The following is a 22192-nucleotide window of genomic DNA, read 5'->3' as shown; positions in this document are numbered from 1 at the left end:
GACCAAGCCATACATCCTCTCCAAACTATTAACGAGTCCTCTGCGACAGTCCAAGGTAAGACACGCTAAGCATGAGCCTGGCTCACACACACGACACATATTGAAGTAGATTTAAATTACTAATATTTCTCGGATGCTACGCGGAATTTATTATTTCAAAGACACTACGAAACTACAACAGTTGCTGCAAAGCGACCGGAACGTCGGCAGTATGTAGTTTTTAAAAATTATAAAATACGCGTAGTAATCCGAATAATATCAGTTTTATTTAGATTTTTAAACGAATACTCGCGAGTTTTAAATCTTATAATGTATGCATTGTCGTGAACAAATCTACTTTGATATACAAGCGTCATTATTCTTGAATGATATTGGAATAATTTTGCTTTGGATTTAGATTTAGTTGGGTTATTATATATTTGGAATAATTATTGTACTGAGTGTTGGTTAAAGTGAAAATTTTATTACGTCTATCCATTTATTTTGCTCGTCTATTACATGTCGCATTACAACCGAGATTATTATGGCAGCTCCAGTAGCTCGCGTCACATGACCGTATTAATTCTTTTTATATCTTATATTAATATTTTTATTTAATTCTTACGATCTATACGAATATAAAAATTAATTAAGGTATATTTTTCTGTGATTGATTTTCCATTGTCCTATTAATGTAAAGTTTTTTTAAAATACTTTATCAATATTTTTAGATAGTTTGCACTTGCGTCATAGTACATTATACCCACATCAGTATTTTATATAAATTAATTAATTTATATATTTGATTGTTCCAAATATATAATTTAAACGTATACGTGATGATGAGAGGAAAAATTATGAATGGATGTAATAAATGTCCGAACGCGAAGGTAAGTTCGTACAACACGTAACTAACTCCCACGTGTTATTGCAAGCCGGTTTTGTGTAACGCTTTGCATGAAAATGCAACTAACATGAGGTGTTGTTTAAGTTTTTAACGAAATAAAATTATATTTTCTGATCTCGTTTTTTATACAAAATAATATACCTTAGTAAGAAAATATAGTTGTATTTAACGAAGCATGTTTACGACTGTATTGATATTAAACATTGAGGCAGAACAATTAAAATATTTAAAGGCACTACCATCGTGAGGATGCACACAATGTAACCTAACAGTGATGTTTTAAAATATATAAAAAATAAAATAAAATAATATATCTACATACTAAATAGATCTTGACATGTAACATAATTCTTTTACCCTAATTATTATGTAAACGTATATGTATTATGTAACCCTTATATTATTTACTTTACGTGTTAAAGATATTGCTTATTCATCCGTGTGTGCATGGTGTCACGAGTGTCACTGTCAGACAAATCACAGAGCTCAGCTTTGATAAAAAAACATGGCCGCATATAAAATAACATGTTTGTGAAAAACATGTCAATTAAAAAAAAAAATTAGTAAATCGACGGGAATTTAATTTTGGGGATTTCTTTTAACATATGTTTAAAATGTCGTGTTTGGTTGAAAGTACATGTGGTTGTTGGATAGTATGTCTTGTAACGTCAGCTTAACATGTGTGAGTGTGCGTGTCGCCCTACTAATGTATAGACATATCATATATATCACACGAACACCACTCACACATAACTGACACAACACACACACACGCTATGAGGTTATTGACTTACAGTGTGGATTTAAACGTATAACTCGTTTTGAGTGACGCTCGAAGGTTTTATACTAAAGCGAGCTTTCGATGTCGCTTGCTCTATTGTGTGCAAACTCCAGATGTAGCATGAAAGACGCATATGAGAACAACGGAAATCTATTTGAATTAACATGTTCCACGTTAAACTTACTGAAAAGCATGTTTTGTCTTCTGAAACATGGCATGTCATGAGACAAAAATACGCCATTTATGAGAAAAATGTTTTATGTCCTTATAAAAATGATAGATATAAAAACATGTTAATTCACTTAGAAAATTTTAGTTGGTGTACGCTTAAAATAAAACAGAGAAACTAATGAGATAACACGCCGATCGGAGTCGTGTTGTCTCTGTATATCTAACAATACTGCTTTGTAAGCGCCGTATTATCGTCATTAAGTGCGTGTGATTGATCATTATGTTCTGATATAGGTGTCTCAAGAAGATATTTTGCTTATGTTAACATCTGAGGACTTCGTAAATCATTAATTTTATATATTTTCTCATACAACTTTTAAAGATCTCTAAATTAATACATAAAAGTATATTTTTAAACAAATATTTTGTTAATACTTCTCACGTATTCTTTAATAAGAAAGAAAATTTAAAAAAATATGGGTTTCATAAGTTTTTTCCTAATAATTTTGTATAACCTTTCTTGCCATAAAAATATAAATGATTTAAATTCAGGCATGTGATAAATATATTTGTAAATCAATTTTCACGTGGAGTAATCATTAAATGCTTTAAAATACTATCAAATATGTCCTCAGATGTAATAACTATCACACATAATTCTAATAAAGTAATGTCGTACATGGTCAATCACTCGCTATATGACCGTCCTCCGTCCGCCGGCGTGGTGAGTGTTGGTATGTCACAGTTGGACACGCCGCACAAGTTACGATCAGCGGACAAGGCCGCCAGGTTGCTGGGAGCCGACACCGCCAGCCTCCTAGATCACACGCAGCAGATGCAGATCGTATGTATAGAAGCCAAACTTGAACACACAAACCTCGATAACACTGATATTAGAGCAGACCGAGCCTCGTGCGGTAACATTACACGCAGTTTAGGTAGAAATACCGCATCGCGAACATTATAGGTTAAGGAGCTACGACGGACAACGAAACGGCTGTCTGATATATAGGAATTAAAGATTACTTTGTAGCTTTAAGATAAAGTGAGAGGTAAGATTTGATAATACAAAAAATATAAAAGCTTGCAAGAGAGATTGAGTTTGTAGTATTCATTGTGACATATTGTTTGTTTATTGTATTGAGTGATAGATGTACTTTTTTAGCTTGTTTCAAATGTAAACAGCTTCCTAACAGCTTAGAAAATAACAGTAAAAATTATGATTTGATAAGGTTGAGGAGATTTAATCACATCAAAGTATGTTTTTTATAGCTCTGTAAATAAGATTTAATTGAATTAACACTTGTATAGTTAGTAAAGCTTGAGTTACCGTTCGTTGATGTTATGGATATTACTAATCACATACGTAATTTAACGCAGCGTTGACCGAGGGAGTGAAGGTTAGTTGTCTTCCTATTAACCCAGCACAACTCCTGAATAAGCACCAAAAATACTGTTGATTGAATGTATTGAACGAAATGCTATGAGCTGATTATATATCTTGCATCAGGTGGAGTTGTGTGTGGAAACTTTAGGCGAAGTAGTTTCTCTTCTCGCGAGAGATGATGTCGGTCCAGTGGCTGCGGATAGAGGAGAACTAGCGAGGTCTTTGTTACCGACGGTGTTGAGGATAGCGAACAACATCATGAAGGACAGGAATAAGGAAGATGGAACACCTCATGATGATCTACTTCCGGTGAGCTTTGGGACAAACTAAGTCTTGGACTAGATTTATATTTAAGTAACTAAAATCAAATAAGATCATAAGATATGAAATTTTAATATAGTTCCGCTCCCGATAGATCCAGAATCTTTAAAATAGTAGAAAATATTAACGACTAACAATATCTTAGAAGAAAATCGTCAGAATTGTGTTAATTTCAATCTACCTTCAATTTGTCTTATAGTTAGCAAGTATCCAGTCAGTGCAAAAACTTATAATAATAATAATTATACGTTTTCATTCAACAGCGTAAGCTAATATGCGTGCTGCTAGACATGATGCGTCAGATGTCTTTAGAGCAGTACACGCTGGTGGTGCGTTCGTTGGGCGGGGGCAGAGCCCTGGCCGCGGATGCTCTGTCGTTCACCGGAGCCCTACTCGCACGACCCGTGTTCAAACAGCACTGGGCTGACATGCTGCATCTACAGCACTACGTTATGCTGCACACTTTGAGGTACCTTGATTGTAGAACTATAATAACTGATAACTTATTAAATTAGAGGGAACCTTAATAATATACATCATACTGCATAAATTGCTATAATAAAAAAATATTTCTCTGTTATCGATGTAAATAAATCTAAAATCTAATTTTGTTATAGGCAGCAAATATCGTGCATGTAGATTTAAAATATTTCATATATATTTTGGATATGCTAACGAAAAATATAGATGAATTTATTATTTCTTTATTCTTAACTTCCCTCACATTTTTTACAACTTTAGCAAATAAAAACTCACAGATTATTAGCGACGTCGCTGCGGGAGGATCTCAACGAGGAGAATTCAGACCAATCGCACGTGCACTCCACGTTACAAGACTGGTTCGTTACATTGAGCGCCTTGGCGTGCTCCAAGCCGTTGCAGCTGGAAACATTACCGGCGGCGAGGAGGCAGAGAGCCGTCATACTTTACGGGGACATCAGGAGAAGCGCCGCGAGCTTGATGGCCGACATTTGGTTCAGTCTCGGTAAAGAACATACTTACATCAGCGGCCAATTCAATAGGAGCATTTTATATATGCAAATCTCTTATAACAGTAACTCGTTACGATTCTATAACAATAGCTTGCAATCGAGACTAGGGAAATATCTCACATGTAGTGAGTTACGGAATGTATCTTAGAGTATGGCTTGACCTACTAAGAGTAAGTAAATAATTAATTGTTGAGTTACTAAAGTATAATAACACTTAATTCGTCATTGAAAGAGAAAATCCTTTATAGTTGCCAATAAAATAATGTTATATGAAAAATATTTAATAAATCGATTTAGAAGTTAAGAAAAACCAGGGAGGGCTACTAGTATACCTTATCAGTATTAAATATCTTTTATTAGTATCAGTAAATTAATTATTTATGTATAGATATCTTATCATATTACTTCTCAAAGTGATATCTACAGCAATAGTATCATACAACTGAACACTTACATGTATAATCGAGTGATATGGAGGGTAGTTGATTAAAAAATAATATATATTTTCAGAGGAACACAAGAGATTCTTCATCCCGTCCCTGGTGAAGCCTTTCCTCGAAGTGAGCTTCCTGAGAGACGATGAAGTCAGGAACACTACGATACCCTTGTTCTATGATATGATGAAGACCGAGTTCAAGTACACCGCTGACACCGAAGGTAAGACTATAATATTAACCGACGGCAGGAAAAGAGGGGTTCAGTATTTAATATCATGTTTCGTGACCGAACTAACTAGTAACTATCACTTATAAACATTTTAAGCATCAACGCGTTCATATCAAGTGAATAAGACATTCATTTTTTTATATATTATTATAACATGAATTACTGTTTTTGTAATTAATTTGTTAAAATTAATTCAATTCCCTTATATTATCTTTATCTTCTGTCATATTGTCTTTATAATTGGTCAACAACTATTTTCTATGATACAGTTTTCATCAATTTGTAAATTGTACATTATTATTTCTTACAAACAATATTACAAAACCCCTCTTTTCCATTTGTCGTCAGTTTTGATTCGAGTATTAGGAATGTCGAGATAAAATAATATTCTCAAAGAAAAATAGAGGAAAATTCAATCGCCATTTGCAGGACTCGACCCCGCCACGGCCGCTGACAACGTTTTCCAGTTACTTTTCCAATTGAGTTATCGTGTTCTGACTTAAGTTGGGGAATAAAAGTTTATATAAACATATCGATATTTACTATCGTAATATAATATAATATTCCAGGTGAAGGGAATCTACTTCGCCTGGAGAACGAGCTGATCGACAAGCTGGACGTTCTGGCGGAGTCCGGCCTGGGAGACGCGGCGTGGCGGGCGAAGTTCGTGTCCATGTGCGGGGCGGCGTGCGTGGCGGGCGACGGCGGCGAGCTGAGCGGGGCGGGCGGCGCCCTGGTGGCCGCGGCCGCCCGACAGCTGGACGCCTTGCTACAGTACAGAGCGGCGCCCACACACCACAGGATGTACCTCGTCACGAGCGTACTGAGGTTCTACGAACAGATCAAACGACCTCACATGTACATACGGTGGGTAGAATAGAATTATTCATTAAACTTGGAATGCATATAGAACAAGAAATTCTAGGACAATTAATTTTAGTTATTTTTCCAATTAAACTATACTACGCTTATTCGATTTCGTCAATAATGTATGTATTTACATCGTCCTATCGAACTCGAGCTGCCATCTATTGGGTGTTCTTGCGAAACTAATAATTTTAACGGCTGGTCGTATGTTCGTTCATATTAATACGTATCTCCATGTTAATAACCGTCCTAAACTAGTTCAATCCGGTTCCAACAGCTACGTTCATCGCCTGGTGTCTATGCACCGCTCGTCTCAACACTGGGCGGAGGCCGGTCTAACGTTGCAACTACACGCCAAACTGTTGGACTGGAGCGAGACTCCCCTCCCTCCCCGCCTCCGACACCCCGCCTGTGACGACTATCACACACACCTGGATCTGAAGGTATTATTGGGGCTGGAGTAGAATAGAAAAATTATTACAATAGTATAATCAACACGCTTTAAAATATGATTCGGAAAATGGTCTCAGAAAGACAGAAGATATGCAAGAAAGTGGAAGTAATATGTTCGGATTAATACGCGTATTATTTAAAAAAAACTACACACTCCCGACGTTAGGGTTACTACAGCAACCGTGATCAAGGGCGGACGGATGTCATCACGCCATGTAGTTTGAAAAATAATAAAATAAGAGGAAGTAATCCGAAAACATTAGTTTCATTTAAACGAATACCCGACAAAATATTAGAGCTCTTTATACGTAGGAAAACTTATTAGAGACCTTTGATGGGACGTTACTATAGCTGACGAAAAGAAATACATTATAAATACTCCAGTTTAGATTATTTATTTATATGAATGCTCATTAAGTCTCGGTTAGCAGCTGTGTGACATACGTGCATTGTATCGGGTCGACAGATAGCGTTATACCAGGAGGTGGCGAGTCTGTTGGAGATGGGTCACCAGTGGGAGTTGGCGGTGGAGGTCATCAAGGAGCTGGTGTGCGTGTACGAGGACCGCGGCCAGGGGTACGCCGCCCTGGGCGCGCTGCATGACCAGCTAGCCAGGCTGTATCGAGCGCCCCTGGAGCACACGCGTCTACAACCCGCTTACTTCCGGGTGCGCTACCTGGGGAGGGGATTCCCCGAACATTTGAGACATCCCAAGGTAATTTATGAATGTCTAGTACACTAGATATATTTGTTTTCTATCTAAGACATGTATTGTTCGGGAGGAAGTAATGTTTAGACGAATTTTAATTGCCATCGTTTGTTATTCCTATCAAGTATCCAACGGATTTCAATACACAGCATGTCGTGGATATTGATAACGTGTATGGCAGTGCAACAATTAGTTCTATAATGACCAAGTAACAAATAACATATGTATATATGAAATATATTTTAACTCTCTCTTAAAATTATACTCTTTTAATAATCATCAATAAACCCCAACACCTCATCTTTGTTGTCGGTTAATAAGTCAATGAGTGTTCCAGGGGTTCGTGTACCGCGGCAACTCGTGCGACATGCTGCATAACTTCAAGGAGCGGATGTTGGACGAGTGGCCGGAAGCGGATGTGCTGCTCAAACTGGACGAGCCCGGTGCTGACGTCACAGACTCGGACGGACAGTGTATCCTTTTTATATAATACTACCTTACGCCCGCGACTGCTGCCGGGACAGAGACAAAGTTAATAATTTAATCTTAAATAAATATCGGATCAGTCGAGTAGCTATCACCTAAAATGACCAACATTCATTAATCAGTGCTTATATATTTTATTCTATTATATCATGAAAGAAATCAATGTATCCAGAACTGACATCAATTAATTCTTGATACGTACTTCGAAGGCAGCTCTAGTAGGTTCGTTTCAAATTTGGTGAGATAAGGAGAGGAGCTTGGACAGTAGAGCTGAGCGTTTAACGCGCGTTAGTTAGGGGCCCCTTAAACCTACACCTGGGTCGCAAGTCCCAGGCACTGTTGGAGCTCCTCTCCCTGCAACGCGATGGCCCCGGCACCCGCACGGTGACTCCATTGAATGCTAAGACGTTTCGTCTCCTCTCCAGTTGAACTTCTACAAACTATACTATCTATAGAAATAATGGGCTTAGTTTGAAAAAATACACAGGTTTCGGAAGTTTTATTCAAAGCCCCGTGTTTCTTCCCCGGTTCTGTTCGTATATATCCTTAATGAGCAGCAGTCCTACAAATCAACGCCGTGACGCCGGTGATGGCGGACAAGTGGAAGAAGTTCCTGAGCCGCGCGGTGGACCACCAGGTCGTTAACTACTACGAGCACAACAACGTTAACACGTTCGTGTACTCCCGGCCCTTCCATAGGAACGGTAACTTCATCATATACTATACCATATAGCAAATAACAGCTTCTTACTTCATACTATATGTAAGGTATACAAACATAATATTATTTGCAATATCTATATCTGTTTGTTCCGGATTATCTCTGAAACTATTGCACATATTTTAAAGGGCCTCCCACCGACCGATAGCTGAGGAAATGGAGAGTGACTTTAGCTACTTTCGTTTTATGAATTTTATTTCCTCAATTAATGTCACAAAAGTAAAACGAAGCTGCGATCACAACTAGTGCTCAATGACAAACCGGTCAACAGATCTTTGGAAAACGTGTAACGAATATCCCTACATTCCTCCATTCTTAAACATAATTCTATATATATATATATAACGGGGTAGTGAGGGGGCGTTCGTATTTTGTCATCTTCAATTAAATAAGTATGGCTTCTATATTTACTTTGATTTATCACGATCACAATTTTATTACAATCCATTAAAAATAATGAAACACGACGCGGATGCCAACGGATGAACTATCGGAGCGAGTGAAGTCAGTCGCACGCTGGCGCGCGTCTCCCGCGCGGTGTCCTCGGCGACACGAGGACGCCGCCCACTTGACGGCGGGGCGACTCAGCCGAGTCAATGTTGGCTGGACGTTCCGTGTGACAGGCTCCGTGACGCGTCTCCGTGTGTTGTATTTCAGATGACTGTATCATCGACCCCCGCGACGACCGCACCGGCGCCGGAGAGTTCGCTACCAGGTGGCTGGAGAGGACGGAGCTCACCACAGCACACGACCTGCCCGGTACGGAGAGACTCACACAGAATAGACACGCCGGCTGACTCACACACGCACTGAAACATATGTGTATTATTGAACAGTTGTAATGTCTAAAGCTAAATGCTTAGCGACTTTTAAAATTAGCTCCAGAATCAATTCTATTTTAAAATCTCACTGGCCTTAAGAACTAACCTTCCAGTGTCTGTTCACCGACACAAGGTCTGCACGTGTACTGTACTTTGTCTTTATATTTCAATGAAGCGTTCGACCAAAAATTTTAATCACATCGAATATTATATTACTATGCGTAAACCACTACTTATAAGATATATTCAATAGCTATAGATTAGTGAATTAATATCAAAAATTAAATTACCTGTATGACAGTTAATAGTGACTGTACTGAAAGGGGTGTAGTAATTCTGATATAGATGAATACTAACTTAATGTTCCAGGTATCCTCCGCTGGTTTCCCATCGTATCGACCAGGACTTACTGGGTGTGTCCCCTGGAGGTGGCCGTCGAGACGATGACTCACACCAATAAAGAGCTCAAAGGGCTCATCCACTCCACTCTCTCCCCGTCCGCTCCCCTGCACCCTCTCACTATGAGGCTTCAGGGCATACTAGATTCGGCGGTCCAGGGAGGGTTAGCGCAGTACGAGAAGGCATTCCTCGCCCCCGCCTACCTCGAGAGGAGACCGGAGCACAGAGAACTGCTCGGAAAACTGAAAGATCTCATCGCGCAACAGATACCGCTACTCAAATATGGTAAAAAATTAATATCAAATACGTAATTATCATCAGTAGCGCATACAATGTTATAAAAAAATCGACTTAGTATACATTTTTAATATGTATCGCTCGTTTTCAATTCAATTGAAATGAAATGTTAGTAAATGTTCTAACACATGAACTAAAGGCTACACAAAGGTCGAATACAAATGTATGTCAAATGACACGGCTTATTTATGTCGGTGTGTGTTTCTCTGTACAAAGAACTTGTTATTCATACAATTCACGTCCAAATAATTATAATAATGATTGTAACAGAAGCTGTTGGTTATTTGTAATTAAATAATAAATAAACACAGGTCTGGAGGTGCACGCGTCCCGGGAACCCATACGAGACCTTCACGCGAGACTTATTAATTGTTTCCGAGAAAAATATGGAAGACAGGTGAGATACACATACACGCACCCACACACACACACACACGCACAAATCGTATAGTAGAAAGAAAGTCTCCACTATCCTGTATGAAGTCGTTACGTTTTTTCCGTCAGGTGAGTCCGGGAATAAGTAATCATTGACTTTGTACAAACTCATATGTTACTTGTTATGTATGTTTGTCTATTCATATGACATCTCGAGACACGCGTATCTAAGAAAGATATATTTTAAATTATTCTTGCGTTGAGGTTTTGTATACGTTCCGTTAAGCTGATTGTGACGTCATTCTAAATACAAAATGGCGGAACACTCATGAAAGCGGACTAGATATATACGCTCTAACAATATAGCTATCAAATAAAAATGATTGCTGAGAAGACATTAGGAAAATATGAGCCTTATTCCAAATTTCTCATTATAAATCCCAACAGTCCTTAGAACTCATCGACAGTTAGTTCTGAGCTCAATAACTATTGCCTGTTTTAGCTTCCACCATTTAGTTTTGATCATAACTAATAGTATTTCTGTTTCCAGGTGTACGAGGGTGATTCTGACCCTCCAGAGGTCCAGCTCAGACCTTCTGCGAGACGAGACAACGACAACAGACTCTCAGACCTCTCCGCGGGCAACGAGTGAGATAGATATAACATATATGACACTCTCACACACAACAGTTTAGCGTCACACACACACACACACAAGTTTTTCAAATAACTACGCTTTTAATATTTTATATCTACGGTTAGTTTGCTTTAAAGCAGCCGTGGCCTGGGGCGGACGACGCGAAAGTCACTATATATACATCTCAAATGACTAGTCATTTGAGACGTATAAAAACTGGCAATACTTTATTTATTTATAGTTAAAACGTATTTATTTCTTTAACAAACACATTTTTCTATTTCAGGACGACACCGAAATCTAAATTCTCCTTCAACTCGGCGATCAGTTGGACCAGGTAATGATTTAATACGAGAGACGAATAAATAAATACATCCTGTATAACACCACGCGCGGACCATCATACAATAAAATGTTTAAAGTGCCACGTGGTCATTAAACAACACTTTTCATATATCATATTTGAACATCCTGTCTGTGTTCAAAACACAATACGCGAACACGTGAATACATTCCCAGACTTAAATTTCCTACATTTATTAAGTCGTTTATGAGAGAATAGTTTGCGCCCCCTGCTATTAGTGCTTTTATATCTGCTACCTTTCTCCCCGGAATTGCTTCTCTCCCATATATTGTATTGTGAAATTGTAAATTTTTTAACACATCAATCAATCGCAGGACGTTTTGTAATGTGATTGTATGTTTATTTCTGATGATATATGTTGTGCCTACACAGTGCAGAAAATTCAAGTGAATTCAGCGTCTCCAAGCGCGATACTGTTTTAGTATTGAGTATCCTTCAATACATTGAATGTTTTTTTTTCATTTATCCTATCACAGTAACCACATTGTACAGTACGCAATTAAAAATAACGAAATAACTGACATACATTTGTTTCATTATATACAAATTTATTATAGAAACAGCAGCACTGCGACCCTCACTCCTCGACACGGGAAACGAGTTAAAAACAGAAAGGTGAATATATAAATATATATGAGTAAACTATCCCCTTGTACAGTAAACATGAAGCTGCTGAGGATGTGTGTGTGTGTGTGTGTGTTGTTTTTTAACGTAAAATATACTGAACGGGTTTTGATAAAACTTTCCAGTGATGCAGTTCAGACACCGGAACAACACGGGCATGATGATTTATTGAAATATTGTACGTAACTAATTATCCGGTCATGTTAGTTACATTTTGTATGAAGTCGTGTCACAGACTATAGATGGCGCCGCCAGTTACCATAACTGTTTAAATTATCTCATATTTTTAATTCATTATTAACATTTTTTTTGTCAAAAAGCAATTAAAATTAATTATGTAAACTGTAAATTCGTTGTTAATTCCATAACAAATTCCAGAGTGAAGTAAGTCTGCAGTCGAGCACTAGTCAATGGTACGCGCCCACGAACGGTAACGTGAGCGCCATCAACAACGCCATCAACAGCGCGTTCAACAGCGCGCTCATCAACAGTAACAACAGTATCAACGGGAACTCGCACGGAGAGTCCTCGCCGCTTAGAGAATTGAGGCAGGAGGTATGTAGAGCAACGTGGCATTTTATAATCATTCTTCCTAATACAACTAGTCAATTTGTCTGTTTAAGTAATTTCATCAAACAATCAATCCACCCGCTAACAGTCAAACAGGTTTCCTCTCACGTGTCGTCGTCTCCATTAAGTCGCTATTAATATCGCATTTAATATACAAAAGTATTTAAAAATGGGTTGATGTAACTTTCCAGTTAGTGTCGGAGCGGCCGCCGCGGGCCGAGGAACGCGAGCGGAGGCTGTCGCAGCGGACGAGCTATATTACTATCAGTGAGCCGCACTCCAACAGAGATTCCATGGGTAATACGGAACAGACACACACATACATAATATATGTATATATACTCTTCAATAACTACTAAAATATTTTAATCAATCTCTCACATAACATTTTTCGAATTTATTAAGTGTATTTTATTATTTTTAACGGACAGCCGAGATGTCTGCCGTGATCACGGTTGCTGCAAAGTAACGGAAACGTCTGGAGTATGTAGCTAAAATAATTAAATCGCGTAGTCAATCCGAAAAAGTCGTGGTGGCCTGGAGGGTAAAGGCCCGCCTCTCACACGTGAGGGCGCGGGCTCGAAACCTGGCAAGTACCAATGTCATCTTTTCCGAGTCATATGTACTTTCTAAGAGTATTTAGACACCACTGACGGACGGTGAAGGAAAACATCGTGAGGCAAACTGGTCTTATAATTTCAAAATATAAGACTGAAATCGCCAACCCGTCTTAAGCAAGCGTGGTGATTAATGCTCTAACCTTCTCCATGTGAGAAGAGGTCTTTGCTCAGTAGTGGGCTGCTATAGGCTGATGAATAAATGAATGAGTAAATCCGAAAATATTAGTTTCATGCTGCCAGAGGTCACGAGGAAGAATACTGATTGTTTAAGCGATTTTTACCCAATATTATAAGTGAATATTAATTACTGGGCTTAAAATTTGATTATAGTGTTTTACCCGAGCCCTGACTGGCAACACATTTGTTATAATTAATACAAACATTCAATTTTAACTTCACTCTTTAATTTCTTTAATCGAGTCGAGCAAAAAACTGTGATAGTTATTTCTGGCAATTTGTATAATATGTCCGTTGACACGCGGCTTCGGCATTTTATAAACATGAACCTAACCTGACCCGAGGAGCCTGCCGCGGCAAATTACAAATGCGGTACTGATGTCATAAAACTATATACATTATACAACCTGTGGCCGGACATATAAAATTTGGCTCCTACGGTTACAGTGTGTAAAATCATCTGTTGTCATAGAACTCAGACCAACAACTCGCTTGCACTAGTTACAATCTTAATACGGACATAACAGAAAAATGTATTACATAATATGATCTACGATGAAATCATTTTACTTCAATAAATATAAATTCCCAGGAACGACGGACTCCAACCAGGAGGAGGAGGAGCCGCCGCCTCTACCGCAGAAACAGTCCCGCAGTATGGAACACGACGAGGAAACGACCGTCAGGCACAACTATGACCTGGTGCTGGCGCCCAGGACCTCCTACCTGTACTCCTCCAAGAGAGACAGGGCGCCCACACCGCCGCCCAAGAAGAGGAACCAACAGCTGTAGACGGAGACGGAGATGGAGCAGTACGTGTAGGAGCGATAGGGATGGAACGAGAGCATGTGCGACAGGGACGGAGATATCGCAGTATGTGCGAGAGTGATAGAGATGGAATAACAGTGTTTGTGAGAGGGACGTAGACATAACAGTACGTGCAGGAGTGACAGAGACGGAATGTATACGAGATTTATACGGATATTATGATGTGAGAGATAGAGTGAGTCGATTATATAGGTGAATGCGAGGAGATAATGTTTGTTGAGACATTTTATATTATGTACAAAGTTTGTTCCATGAAACTGTAGAATACGCTGGCTTTATAAAGGAAAGTAGTATGACCAGTTCTCATTATAACGATGCAAGTCAGGCATGAAACGATCAGAGATACGTATATCGTTCTACGTTTGATATATTTATTTGGAATGACGTCATCTTGAGTTATCTCCGTGTTACTGAAGTAACTTAATATATCCATTTAGTTATCATTATAAATAACTCTTGAGTAATTTTTATACATTTATGTATATTACAAAATAAATATATATATTATATCATTTTAATATTAAGCCAAAAATGTTTCTTCCACCGAAATTCTTCCAAAAAGAAAAGATAAAAATATATTTTGTACGCCATCTTCCAAAGTATAGTGTCATATATACAATTAACATATAATTATTTATAATCTCAGTGCCATGATATACAGAATTGATCAAACCGTTATTGATATTCTATAGTCTATACATTATGTGACTCGGGTCGTCTAACGTTACCTGTACAAACAGTGCCTCCATAGAGTGACTTCATATTAATTCATATATAAACGAATGTAAACCTTATTGTAGTTTAGTTAAGGTTGATTTTTCCATGATATTCGCTTGAAATTGCTTTAATACTCAACTTTCAACAAACCGACTGAAACAAACGACGTAAGCTCGATAGAGTTTAAACATAACTATAAATATTAGTTATATTATTATTATTTGTATATAAATTATTGTAATTGTTATTTCTAATAAACAAGTTACTGAAATTCATTCGTTTTATTTTTAACCTTTATTTTAATAACACAGATAATATAATGTAACATGTCAGATCGAATATCATTAAGAACACTGTTTAAGTGTTATCTTAATATGAATAACATAAATGTATGTAGAGATCATATATATATATATATATATTTTCTAGTTTCCTCTAACAAAAGTGTTTCTGGTAGAGATCTCTCTTTATATATAAGTTATCCTTTGCACATCGCATATATTTTATTTCTACTTTTGGTACATACATTAATCAATTAATTCAATGTTTAACTGAAAAAATAAGTCTCAACTGTCCATATTAATATAAAGATAAACAGAATCGAAGTTCTGAGCTTTGACAACTAAGGTAATATCGTAATGAGACACGCCATAAACACTGATTATTATTGTATAAAAAACAAAACTGAAAATAATTTGCATTTGCTATAAATATATCAATCTATAACATATTGATATTAATGTATCTGTTGTAAGGAATGTACAAAAAAAAAACAATGGACACATAATATTTCAAAAAAATATAATTACTATTACTAAACAAAAGATAAACCGGTAATTTAAACGATTAGTTGAGTATAGATTTCATGTAGACAGGTCTGTTCACTTTACCCCCTCTCCCAATCCCCTCCCTCTGCGGATCTCAGTAATGCGACATGCGATACACGGACGGTGACAATAAGGTGATTTACTGAAATTATCAAAGTCTCAATTGGAACATAATACAAATTACATCACATTTAATTTTCTACGTTAAGCTTCACAGTAGAAGTATGAACTTTAAATATTTTAAACTAATTAATTAACAGTACTACGTGGTTCCAACATATAGTAAATATACCGCGGAATCCGTTACGAGAGAACAAGAGCATGTTCTATATGAATTATCATAATCCAATGTTTGTCAACACAATTAACGTCAAATAAACTAAGTCTTACTTCAATAAGACATTTGGGTGATGTTTTTCATAGTTTTAAACCGATTAAGATGTAGGCCTTCACCCACTTTGATAACGGTGAATTGTATTTTTAGAAAAACTGTTATAAATCACGAGGTACGTGTTACGAAATGTACTTACATAAAAAATTAAAAAACAAGCAGAACCTAATTAATAATAGTAATAAAAGTATTTTTTTTATATAATTAAGTTATTTACGTATAGAGATAGGAGTTTATTAAGTAATTCCTCTGTGACCAATCCATCTCTTCTGCGAGAGATTGGTTACAGGTAAAGCTTTTATAACTACCCACATAGACTACGCTGTTATGTTTTTAAAAATTTTAACTATCAAGCAGTAAGCTGAGAAATGTTAAATTAGGAATAATTGAACAAACAAAACTAGTTTTAATTCCTGTTTTCTTTGTATTGTATTAAAAATAGTTCTCAAACCATAATGACTGAAAACATAAATGTATTTAAAAAAATCTAACAGACAACATTATATTATGTAGCATAACACATGAACAGAAGCCAAGTAACAGAATTCATTATAAAGCATTTAATTTTATTGCACCTCATTCTAAACTAATTTTTTTGACAACAATACAGTTCTGTAAATATAATTAAGAGCTTGTTTAATTAGTATATATTTCTTAGACGTCAACATGTAACTAGAAAATTTAATATTAAGTTAAAATTATCAGAATAGTTAATGTTCTAAAATCTAAAATATTATTCCTTTTTATCAAAAGGTTCCGCGCTCATGGCGATGCTTATTTATGTAAGCGATAACGAGATTTATTTAATGATACATATTTCTGTTTTGTCATCAATAATACCTATCTGGTATTATTTCTTCTGAGTTTAGACGAAAAAACATAAGATCATACAATTTTGGAACCGCAGTTTTATTATTTATAACAACAAAAAAATTAATAACATACATTCAAAGAAAGTGTTCAGGTTGAATAAAAAATAAGATTGTCTTTTCCGGCCTACTATGTTAATTTTTCAGATTAGGACACCCGTTTCTTGGTATCATATAATTAACGAACAAGTTACTTATGTTACAGAGTTTATCAATGGCGTTTTTATGCATTGGATAGATTAAATGGCAGTTCTGGTTTCAGCGCTACTGACTTCATTATCAATTAACATTAACAGCCACAATTATAATTTCCAATCAGGTTACAGTCAATACTTTAAAGTAACAGTCCGTAATAATTAAATATTGATTTAAATCATTAGCGTTATTCATATTTAAGTACCCTTGTAACAAATGATTTCATAGTGATTAGCGCCGTACGCAGAGAAACTACTCGTTTGGCATTTTTTAAATCATGTTACGGAATCGGTAAGACAACAAGATTTTTTTAAGTTCAATTAAAATACTCCAACTATCAGTAACGAATAAAGATTTATTATGTGGTGTATCAGAATAAAATCATTATATATACATACTGATATAAAACGTATTGTCAATATAAATAATATAAGCAATGTATGCTGTAATACATATTTTAAATTCTTCTGTTTATCGTGAAGATGGCAAAGAAAATACATTCGTTTAGCGTGTTCTCGCCTTAAACATATTAGTTTAAAAGACTTGTCGGCGCAACGACATTTAAAAAACCATTATAAAGGGTAGTTGTTTCATATGTATCGTTGTTTCATATGTATTTCACTTTAGAGGGTAGATGTGACATAAACAATGTCAAGGCGTTAGTAATAACTTTAACAAAATTATTTGTTTTATAGATCGTCGTAGGATTTGTATTGAAGGAAAGTAAATGGCAATTCGTATCGTGATTTGTAATATGTAAAGATAAGTTATTTTGTGAGTTTTAGTAAAACACAAACTTAAACAGTAACTATTTTGTAATCAATGTTATTCCATTATGATTTCTTTAAATTTTAAATGGCAATATAAAGTTTAGTTGGTTTAATAATTGATTACGAAAACTTTTGTAATGATTACTGTTTATTTGAATTACTACGAATAATCTTTGTAACTTATTATTTAAAATTAAGAGTAAATGTAATGACTCCACGAAAACCATTTATATTCGGAAACATCTGTGGCGACGACACAGTGGTGTGAGAGCTATCCAGGAGAAATTACTAAGTGTTAGTTAAAGTTGAAAATAAAGTGGTGTGAGTAAGTGAGAGTGCTTTATTGGTGAAAATGGATAACCTGATAGGTGGAAATAGTGTTATGTGACGATAACATCGCTGACGTCACAGCTCCTAATAATCAACTTGGACATGGCTCTTCGACATCAGAAGTGGGATTACCTACTTCTACTCGTCCATCTGACAATACTGGAGGCTCTGTTGCAGTGGTAAATACCGAATTATTATTATTTTTTTTTTTTCACAAATGCTAAAAGTGATAAAGCGTATGTCGATCGTATTCCTGGTCAACCAGAAGCCAAAATTAAAATTACTGATACCTGCCATCATATGACCGGGACATGAATGTTGGAATCAGAGAATGGTGTCAACATATTACAACTGCAATGGAAACCTATAACTTTACTGATTACGAAATCAGAATGAAGGTCCGGAGTCTACTCAGAGGACGCACAAAGTTATGGGTTGACAATTGGTTAATATTTACAACAACGTGATCGGAATTGCGGGATGTTTTGATTACGACTTTTCACATCGAACCAGAGACTGGATACTCGCGGGACATCGTTCGTTTTAAAGAACATAACTATGATAATACTACACATACGCTTAAAAGATAACGATAGATATGTAGAACGTAGACCATATCGATTAAGTCCTGTGAGGAAGGAAACAGTTCGTTCAATTATTAAGGAATTACTTGAACATAAAATTATTCGAGAAAGAAACAGCACCAACAGAGCTGTATACAGATGATAGTAGCATTGGATACGGAGCAGTTCTAGCTCAGATCGTTAATGGGCGCCGTCATCCAGTATGAGTCAAAAAAAAAAAAAAAAAAAAACTACTGGCGCGGAGAGCCGGTACCACTCTTATGAGCTCGAGACTCTGGCAGTAGTACGGGCAACAAAACATTTTCGACACTATTTATACGGTTGAAAGTTTAAAATTGTAATGCTTTGAAAGCATCCAAACATAAAAAGGATTTACTTCCGTGAATTCATAGATGTAGAAACCCATCTAATGAAATATCTGTCAATATGATAAGCAAAGACATGGAATGGTTACAAATAGAACAAAGACTCGATGATTTACTTCGTCCTTTAATAAGATAGCATGAGCAGCGACCACGCAGCCGCAAACTATACACTAAGAGAAGGTGTCCTAAAGAAAATTTTAACAGATCCTGTGCTTGGCCAACATGAAGTCATTGTCGTTCCTATCATCATTTCAGGGGAGTATAGTAAATTCATTTAAATGAAACTAATATTTTTCGGATATACGCGTGCTTTAATTTTGTTAAAATTACAGGCTCCCGACGTTTCGGTTGCTTTTCAGCAACCGTGATCATGGGCAGACGAGAATTTAATAAATTCATTTCACACCGCATTACATCACCCAGGATGGGAGAGAACTCTTCAAAAAATAAAAGACATATGTTTTTGATAAAATGAGTACTTTAATCAGAAGATTTGTTAAAAATTTTATAATTTGCAGAACATCAAAAAACTCGTCAGGTAGCAACAAGTACGACTTCATCCAATCCAGAAACCCACGGCAGCATTTCAAGAAGTACATATGGATATTACCTGGAAATTAGGAACTAGGAGTAGTGAAGGATCAGTCTCGCAGCCTTGAAACGATTAGTACATCTTTTTGGAACACCAGTTCAGATCATGGTTGATGGAGGTCGAGAGTTTCTCGGTGAATTCAAAGTTTATTGTAACCGCTTTGGGAGCAACATACATTCAATCGCACCAGGAATAAGCCGAGCTAAAGGACAGCTTGAAAGTATCATGAGCACTTTAAGAAATGCCCTAACTATTATAAAAATTACACTACCGAAAACTGGCAGACTGCTCTTGAAGCATTGCAACTCTCGTTTAATTGCACGCCTCATAGAGTTACTGGAGTTGCACCTCTAACTCTTCTCACTCGTCGGCAGCATTGTGTGCCATCGGAACTATTAAGTTTAATTGATTTTGGGAATGAATTTATAAATTTTGATGTATTAGAGGAATATGTGCAACAGAAAATGTTGGCTTCGGCGGAATATGATAAACAGAGTTTTGAAAAAAAATTAAGGTTAAGCTACGTTCATTTAAAAGAGGTGACTATGCATTAATCAAAACTAATCCTCGTAAACAAACTTCTTTGGATCTGAAAAATACTGAACCATACGAAATATACAAAATATTGGAACGTGATCGTTACATGCTAAAACGTGTAACCGGTAGAGGCCGGCCGCGTAAGTTAGCTCATGATCAATTACGTCCAGCACCAAATCCAGCAGCAGCAGGAACCGTGTCGGCGGATCAGATTGATGATCCTCCACATTACGACAGTCCCTTAAATGTTGAAGCTTCTGAAAATTTAGAAGTTGAATCCAATGAACGATCAATAAACTTGGTCCAACATTCATTGCTTAGTAAAGTATCAATTTATTGACAATTGTCTTTATTAAAAGATCTCTCAAGTTGAGGAACTTGACATGAGGTCAATAAAAAAAATTTTAGAACCTGTACTAAAATATTACCTTTCTTCAAATCTTTTAGAGCCTCTGTGGACCACGGACAAAAGTCCTAGACCACAGCATCGACCTACCTCAATCCCTTAGAGCCCCTGTGGACCACGGCGTACAAGACCGCCCAGACCACAGCAACATCATAAAATCAATATCCTCTGTGGACCACGGACAAAAGTCCCAGACCACAGCATCGACCTACCTCTATCCCTTAGAGCCCCTGTGGACCACGGCGTACAAGACCGCCCAGACCACAGCAACATCCTAAAATCAATATCCTCTGTGGACCACGGACGAAAGTCCCAGACCACAGCATCGACCTACCTCAATCCCTTAGAGCCCCTGTGGACCACGGCGTACAAGACCGCCCAGACCACAGCAACATCATAAAATCAATATCCTCTGTGGACCACGGACAAAAGTCCCAGACCACAGCATCGACCTACCTCTATCCCTTAGAGCCCCTGTGGACCACGGCGTACAAGACCGCCCAGACCACAGCAACATCCTAAAATCAATATCCTCTGTGGACCACGGACGAAAGTCCCAGACCACAGCATCGACCTACCTCAATCCCTTAGAGCCCCTGTGGACCACGGCGTACAAGACCGCCCAGACCACAGCAACATCCTAAAATCAATATCCTCTGTGGACCACGGACGAAAGTCCCAGACCACAGCATCGACCTACCTCAATCCCTTAGAGCCCCTGTGGACCACGGCGTACAAGACCGCCCAGACCACAGCAACAAACCCACTTCAATAAAAGTAAGCAAAGATGCGTGGAGCATTTTGCATTAAAAAAAAAAAAAAAAAAAAAAAAAAAACACAGGTTCAGAGAATCCAGGTGATCTCTTTAATACAGCGTATGTTGATACGTTGATATATCACAACAAAGTAAAACTGGTGCAGGGCACGCACCAGGCCGCAGAATGGCCGTGTCGGCGCAACGACATTTAAAAAACCATTATAAAGGGTAGTTGTTTCATATGTATCGTTGTTTCATATGTATTTCACTTTAGAGGGTAGATGTGACATAAACAATGTCAAGGCGTTAGTAATAACTTTAACAAAATTATTTGTTTTATAGATCGTCGTAGGATTTGTATTGAAGGAAAGTAAATGGCAATTCGTATCGTGATTTGTAATATGTAAAGATAAGTTATTTTGTGAGTTTTAGTAAAACACAAACTTAAACAGTAACTATTTTGTAATCAATGTTATTCCATTATGATTTCTTTAAATTTTAAATGGCAATATAAAGTTTAGTTGGTTTAATAATTGATTACGAAAACTTTTGTAATGATTACTGTTTATTTGAATTACTACGAATAATCTTTGTAACTTATTATTTAAAATTAAGAGTAAATGTAATGACTCCACGAAAACCATTTATATTCGGAAACATCTGTGGCGACGACACAGTGGTGTGAGAGCTATCCAGGAGA

At 36.9% G+C, this 22192-nt stretch overlaps 1 protein-coding gene and 1 pseudogene across 5 annotated transcripts in view; both read left to right on the top strand.

Annotated features, from left to right (window-relative positions):
- The window catches only part of LOC116774618 (dedicator of cytokinesis protein 1), a 34249-nt gene extending 19109 nt beyond the window's left edge, over positions 1–15140 (top strand). For 2 of the 5 annotated variants that reach the window (XM_061524000.1, XM_061523999.1), the window contains exons 19-37: positions 2584–2682; positions 3349–3534; positions 3810–4015; positions 4305–4531; positions 5049–5195; positions 5774–6071; positions 6349–6514; positions 6991–7239; positions 7571–7706; positions 8280–8423; positions 9098–9199; positions 9631–9945; positions 10269–10354; positions 10883–10980; positions 11256–11306; positions 11891–11948; positions 12336–12514; positions 12703–12824; positions 13917–15140. In XM_061524000.1, coding sequence (XP_061379984.1) covers positions 2584–2682; positions 3349–3534; positions 3810–4015; positions 4305–4531; positions 5049–5195; positions 5774–6071; positions 6349–6514; positions 6991–7239; positions 7571–7706; positions 8280–8423; positions 9098–9199; positions 9631–9945; positions 10269–10354; positions 10883–10980; positions 11256–11306; positions 11891–11948; positions 12336–12514; positions 12703–12824; positions 13917–14116 — 3069 coding nt within the window. In that variant the 3' untranslated portion in view covers positions 14117–15140. The remainder of the gene's footprint in view (positions 1–2583; positions 2683–3348; positions 3535–3809; positions 4016–4304; positions 4532–5048; positions 5196–5773; positions 6072–6348; positions 6515–6990; positions 7240–7570; positions 7707–8279; positions 8424–9097; positions 9200–9630; positions 9946–10268; positions 10355–10882; positions 10981–11255; positions 11307–11890; positions 11949–12335; positions 12515–12702; positions 12825–13916) is intronic. The other 3 variants (XM_061524003.1, XM_061524002.1, XM_061524001.1) reach the window with 2 other exon arrangements.
- Positions 15141–18643: 3503 nt separating this feature from the next.
- On the top strand, positions 18644–21571 carry LOC133319472 (uncharacterized; annotated as a pseudogene).
- Positions 21572–22192: the final 621 nt, after the last annotated feature.

This window comes from Danaus plexippus, chromosome 23 (assembly GCF_018135715.1).
Source record: "Danaus plexippus chromosome 23, MEX_DaPlex, whole genome shotgun sequence".
Lineage (NCBI taxonomy): Eukaryota > Metazoa > Arthropoda > Insecta > Lepidoptera > Nymphalidae > Danaus > Danaus plexippus.
This window is presented reverse-complemented; position numbering and strand designations above follow the sequence as displayed.